The sequence below is a fragment of the Verticillium alfalfae genome, genomic scaffold (assembly GCF_000150825.1).
Source record: "Verticillium alfalfae VaMs.102 supercont1.8 genomic scaffold, whole genome shotgun sequence".
NCBI lineage: Eukaryota > Fungi > Ascomycota > Sordariomycetes > Glomerellales > Plectosphaerellaceae > Verticillium > Verticillium alfalfae.
The window spans coordinates 682,776-688,841 of record NW_003315031.1 but is presented as its reverse complement, the minus strand read 5'-3'; the positions used below and the strand labels follow the sequence as shown (position 1 = coordinate 688,841).

The 6,066-nt window shown below is 59.9% G+C and overlaps 3 protein-coding genes across 3 annotated transcripts in view; 2 read left to right on the top strand and 1 right to left on the bottom strand.

The window, feature by feature from the left end:
• Window positions 1-175: 175 nt before the first annotated feature.
• VDBG_06636 (phosphomethylpyrimidine kinase THI20) lies at window positions 176-1,454 on the top strand (the record flags this gene model as incomplete). Its single annotated transcript, XM_003003028.1, has 3 exons — window positions 176-386; window positions 492-651; window positions 719-1,454. The coding sequence occupies 3 exons, from the start codon at window positions 176-178 to the stop codon at window positions 1,452-1,454; spliced, it is 1,107 nt and encodes a 368-aa protein (XP_003003074.1).
• A 1,010-nt stretch (window positions 1,455-2,464) lies between these two features.
• On the top strand, window positions 2,465-5,276 carry VDBG_06635 (ATP-dependent RNA helicase DBP2; the record flags this gene model as incomplete). The annotated part of the gene is made up of 5 exons (XM_003003027.1): window positions 2,465-2,652; window positions 2,725-2,816; window positions 2,894-3,952; window positions 4,384-4,614; window positions 4,682-5,276. 5 exons carry the CDS (start codon window positions 2,465-2,467, stop codon window positions 4,843-4,845), a joined length of 1,734 nt encoding a protein of 577 aa, XP_003003073.1.
• Window positions 5,277-5,449: 173 nt separating this feature from the next.
• The window catches only part of VDBG_06634 (multidrug resistance protein), a gene marked incomplete at both ends in the record, with an annotated part of 3,992 nt that continues 3,375 nt past the window's right edge, over window positions 5,450-6,066 (bottom strand). Inside the window, one exon of the mRNA XM_003003026.1 lies at window positions 5,450-5,979. Coding sequence (XP_003003072.1) covers window positions 5,450-5,979 — 530 coding nt within the window. The remainder of the gene's footprint in view (window positions 5,980-6,066) is intronic.

Sequence of the window (6,066 nt, the reverse complement as noted above, 5' to 3'; positions counted from 1 at the left end):
GTCGATCCCGTCATGGTCGCTACGTCCGGGCGCGTGCTGCTGCGCGCGAAGCGTCCATGAGCTGCTCGCCGCCTGCTGCGCAGACGACGATGCTGACGCCACGTGCCGAGCGAGATGCTGCTAGAGGCGGCGGGGCGGGCGCCGTCGAGTGCGTGACGTGGAGGACTTTGAGACGATGGGAAGGGCGGTGCTCGAGCTTGGGCCGCATTGGGTGCTCGTCAAGGGCGGGCACGCTCCTCTGACGAAGGACTACAAGGTTGCCGGGACAGAGGACGAGAAGAGCATTGTCGTTGATGTGCTCGTTGGACGTGGTGGTGTTGTAGAGAGGATCGAGAGCGCCTATCAGCGGTCGACGAATACGCATGGCACAGGGTGCTCTCTGGCTTGTGAGTTGTTTTTCTTCTTTGCATTTTGTTTCCTCCTCTTTTTCCCCCTCCGTGGTCTGGGGGGTCTAGGATGCCACGCTCGGAAGAGGTGCTGACATGAATAAGCGGCCATCGCGAGCAACCTCGCCAAGGGGCTCGATGTGCCCGAGGCAGCCAAGAAGGCGTGCCGCTACATTGAAGGCGCCATCCGAACGGCGCCTGGGTTCGGCCAAGGTCATGGACCGTTGAACCACTTTCACTCCAACTACTCTCTGCCTTTTGCGCCGTACGTCCACCTCATGGCAAACCTACGTCACGAATGGACGACAAAACAGCACTGACACATCACATAGGGGCCGCTTCATCGACTATCTCCTTGGCCGTCCCGACGTTCGCGACGTGTGGAAGACGTTCGTCTACCACCCGTTCGTCATGGGTCTCGGCAACGGCACGCTCCCGCTCGCGTCGTTCAAGGGCTACCTCGTGCAGGACTACCTCTACCTCGTGCATTTTGCGCGGGCCAACGCGCTGGCGTCGTACAAGGCGACGTCGATGGAGGACATTGTGGCCGGCGCGACCATTGTCAAGCACATTGCGACGGAGATGGCGCTGCACATTGACTACTGCGCGGGGTTCGGCATCAGCGTGCCGCAGATCGAGGCGACCGAGGAGCACCAGGCGTGCACGGCGTACACGCGGTACGTGCTCGACGTCGGCATGAGCGGCGACTGGATCGGGTTGCAGGTGGCGCTGGCGCCGTGCCTGCTCGGGTACGGGGCCGTGGCGAAGCAGCTGCACGGCGACGCGGCGAGTGTGCGCGGCGAGGGCAACGTGTACTGGAAGTGGATTGAGAACTACATCGCCGAGGACTACCAGCAGGCGCTGCGGACGGGATCCGAGCTGCTCGAGAGGCATGCTGCTCGGCAGAGTCCCGAGGGCATCGAGAGGCTGGCCAAGATTTTCATCCACGGGACCAAGGTTCGTGTTGATTCTGTGACGGGAGCTCTTCTCGTGCCATACGACGATGACGATGATGCTGACGATTTGCAGATGGAGATTGGCTTCTGGGAGATGTTCCCGTGCCAGTAGGCTCGTTTCACTTGCTCAGAGGACGGGAAGAGGGGGCTTCATATTGTCGGGAGCCTCTTGGGGTGAAACTGGGGGTAGATGGGGGGGGGAATGTCTAGGCGGTCTGGTGTTGTTTCGAAGACGTGCTGCCAGCGAAGCATGATGCAAAGTGATAATGTGCCCCTGCGTATTGCCTATGCTGTTGAGTTGAAATGGACATCGTCGTCGTCGTATTTGGGGGCAGATGTATGCCTTCAAATACTGCCTTGCCCGTTCTCGCTGTTACCTGGAGGCACGGGTTGGGGGTGAGGCAGTCACGAGCAGGTACTTCCTACCTTATCTCCTCTACCTGGAAGGCACGGCAGATGAAGTACGGGCAGGTGGCAGTGAGGCCCACAGTGACGTGGAGGCCAAACGACATGGCAATTGCCACTGTTTGATTGCCATGAAGAGTGCTTATCAGATAAGCCCTCTGGCTCCACAGATCTAGCCCTAATACGGTATGGCCCGTGACCATCTAGCCACTTCTGTGCTAGCTGCACCTAGCCTGACAGACCCTGCGCCTGAATTTTTTCTTAGCGGCAGGTGCTTGGGCGCTCTGTCGCTCGCTGGGTCGGACAGAGCACCCGGCCAGCACCCAGACAGGGCAGGAACAGGCAGAGAAAAAAAAAATCGGCCCTGCCCAACGCCTCCCCCGAAACGCCGTTTTCCCTTTTGTACCCCAAAGAACTCTTTCCCTCCCTCGGACCCTTCTTCAATCCTTTATCCTTCCCTCATCTCTCCATCCCCCACTCATCACTTTCCCTCTCTTTCTCTCTCTCTCCCATCAACAACAACATTCCCTCCACGCATCACTCGTGCGACTCTTGTTTTCTTCTTCCTCGTGTTCAACAGGAAGATCGTCGCGCGCTCTTGATCAAACACATACACTCCCTTTCGTTGTCCGTTCTTCTTCGCGCCAGTCTCATCCAGGCGACGCGATTCCTTCCTCCCGCCCAATTTACGACTCTTCAACAACACAAACAGTAATCATGTCTGGCGGCTACGGCGGCGGTGGTTACGGCGGCGGTGGTGGTGGCTACGGTGGCGGCGGCGGCGGCTATGGCGGTGGTGGTGGTGGTGGTTACGGCGGCGGTGGTCGCGGCGGCTACGGTGGTGGTCGCAACGACCGCGACCGTGGTGATGACCGTGGTGGCTACGGCGGCGGCGGCGGCTATGGGTATGTTCATCCCCTCTTGTTGCATCTTCCATCTCCAGGAGACGATCAGCATGACTGACTTTTTCCCAACAGCGGCGGTTACGGTGGTGGCGGCGGCTACGGTGGTGGTGGTGGTGGTGACCGCATGTCCAACCTCGGTGCCGGTCTGCACAAGCAGGAGTTCGGTTCGTCAATCCCTTTCCATTCCTACACGCTCATGACACCTTCTAACAAGCCTCCAGACCTTGCCTCTCTTCCCAAGTTCGAAAAAGTCCTTCTACAAGGAGCACCCCGATGGTGCTGCTCGCAGCGACGCCGAGGTCGAAGTCCTTCCGCAAGAAGCACCAGATGACCATTGCTGGCAACGACATCCCCAAGCCCGTCGAGACCTTCGACGAGGCCAACTTCCCTCGCTACGTTATCGACGAGGTCAAGGCCCAGGGCTTCCCTGCGCCCACTGCCATTCAGTCCCAGGGCTGGCCCATGGCCCTCTCCGGTCGCGACGTCGTCGGTATTGCCGAGACGGGTTCCGGAAAGACGCTCACTTACTGCCTTCCTGCCATCGTCCACATCAACGCCCAGCCTCTCCTCGCCCCCGGCGACGGCCCCATCGTCCTCGTCCTCGCGCCCACCCGTGAGCTGGCTGTCCAGATTCAGCAGGAGATTGCCAAGTTCGGCAAGTCGTCCCGCATCCGCAACACGTGCGTCTACGGTGGTGTCCCTAAGGGCCCTCAGATCCGCGACCTGTCTAGGGGTGTCGAGGTCTGCATCGCCACGCCCGGACGTCTCATCGACATGCTCGAGGCTGGCAAGACCAACCTTCGTCGCGTCACCTACCTCGTTCTCGACGAGGCTGATCGCATGCTTGACATGGGTTTCGAGCCCCAGATTCGCAAGATCATCTCGCAGATCCGTCCCGACAAGCAGACTGTCATGTGGTCCGCCACGTGGCCCAAGGAGGTCCGCGCCCTCGCCAGCGACTTCCTCGACGACTTCATCCAGGTCAACATCGGCTCCATGGACCTCGCCGCCAACCACCGTATCACCCAGATTGTCGAGGTTGTCTCGGAGAGTGAGAAGCGCGACCGCATGATCAAGCATCTCGAGAAGGCCATGGAGAACAAGGAGAACAAGGCCCTCGTCTTCGTCGGCACCAAGCGCGTCGCTGACGAGATCACCCGCTTCCTCCGCCAAGACGGCTGGCCCGCCCTGTCCATCCACGGCGACAAGCAGCAGAACGAGCGTGACTGGGTCCTCGACCAGTTCAAGACGGGCAAGAGCCCCATCATGGTGGCCACGGACGTGGCTTCGCGTGGTATCGGTATGTCCCTGATCCTCCCCCTCCCCCCTCCCCCCTCCCCCGGCAACGTCCAGCAAACGCCTGCTGCTGCGCTTTACTCTTTTGTCTAGGGGCTTTCTTCATTGCGCAATCTTGCCTGATATCCTCGTGCCTGTTCGGTTCTCACTGTGTGGAGTCTTGGTCTCCAGTGTGGTGGCGGCGCTCTCCTGCTCTCTGCTACACTCGATGGTCGACCCTTGTACCGCCAGCCTACTCTGCTCAGGCTACAGCTCATGCTCCAGTTCATGGTATAGCGCATGGTACAAGCGGTGACATGGCATCTCTTGATCTCGTCAAGCTGTCGTCGTCGTCTCACACACACAAAAAGTCTTCTCGAGTCTGAGGACTCCAGTTGCACTGAACCCTTATGGATGGCATTTGGACGCATTTGGACAGCCCTGTCTGCCGCAGAGTCAAAGACACAGCCCGATGTATTCGGCTGTCGTCCCCGGTTCCATGCTGGAACGTTGCTACACAAACCCCCGTGACCCGCATGCTAACCCGCTTGCCTCAAGATGTCCGCAACATCACTCACGTCATCAACTACGACTACCCCAACAACTCGGAGGACTACATCCACCGTATCGGCCGTACTGGTCGTGCCGGTGCCACGGGTACCGCCATCACCCTCTTCACCACTGACAGTGAGTCTTTCACCCTGCCGCACTCCCGATCCGCACCAGCACAAGTCTTGCTAACTCGCATCATCAGACTCCAAGCAGGCTCGTGACCTTGTCAACGTTCTACGTGAGGCCAAGCAGGAGATTGACCCTCGCCTCGCTGAGATGACCCGCTTCGGTGGTGGTGGTGGTGGCGGTCGCTACGGCGGATGGCGTGGCGGCCGCGGCGGCGGTAGAGGTAGGTCGCGCTACTGAACGCCGAGGGGACGGTTTTGTTGACAAACAATCCTAGCCAACGCCAACAGCCAGCCCATGGGAAACCGCCGCTGGTGATCGTGTAGACGTGTCGTCCCGGACGCGCGCCTCGTGCCACCCTGGGGCCTCATCATACCCCCCTAAAAGCATTTATGGATTCAAACAAACCCGGCGTTAGGTTTAGAGGATGGATGGATTAGACTTTGACCTCCATGTCCTACGTCTGGCAGGGTTCGCCAGGCGTTTTTTTTTATTCTGTTTCACTTTTATTCCCTTGCTATTCAAAGTTGTTGCGCGCTCGGGTATTGCATCGAGACTTGAGATGAGTAAGGAGAGGTGGCTATGGCTGTCGTGGTCGTCGCTCATAGAAGGAGGCTATTCGGGTTGTTTCCAGATAGTCCAATGAGCCGCAGTAATGCTTACGACGATTGACCAAGAGCATGTGGTGATTCCTTGACATTTGGTGAGGTACGGGGGATGCTCTTTCAGTATGTCTATACTGTTCCAGAATCGTTAGGGAGGATATACTGATGTCTTAATTAATCCTTTAGAATGATATGTTCCCGACCCCCCCCCAAAGGAGGAGCCCAAAAGAGGAAAGAAATTAGAACCACCAAGCTAAACGCCCAGGTTTCTGCGCCTCGCCCATTTTGGCATACATGCCCCCACGGTGCACAAGCTCCCTCGTGCGTGGCGACCTCGACAACGGCGCCACCAAAAAAAGACAAAAGATGCGGTCGGCGGCACGGATGGTCGACAGCCGGTGGGCGACGGCGACGGGTGACACGGCCGCGGCCCGTCTGCGCGCGGCGCCGACGCCTGCGCGAGGGCCGCCCTGCACGACGCGCTCCGACTCGGTGTCGAGCGCGCTCGTGGCCTCGTCGAGCAGCAGGACCGCGGGGTCGCGCACGAGGGCCCGCGCGATGGCAACGCGCTGCCGCTGGCCGCCCGACAGCTGCTGGCCGCCGCCCTGGCCGCAGGGCGTGTCGAGGCCTTCGGGCAGCGAGGCGATGAAGGTCCAGGCGTTGGCGGCGCGGCAGGCCTGTTCGATCTGGGCGTCTGTTGTTGCTGGCGCGGAACCTGGCGATGCAGACGACTCCGGGAGACCGTGGGCTATGTTGTCGCGGATCGTGCCTGGGAAGAGCGTCGGCTCTTGCTGCACGAGGGCGACGTTTTGGCGGTAGAGGGCCGGGTTCAGGGCCGGGAGCGGGTGGCCGCTGT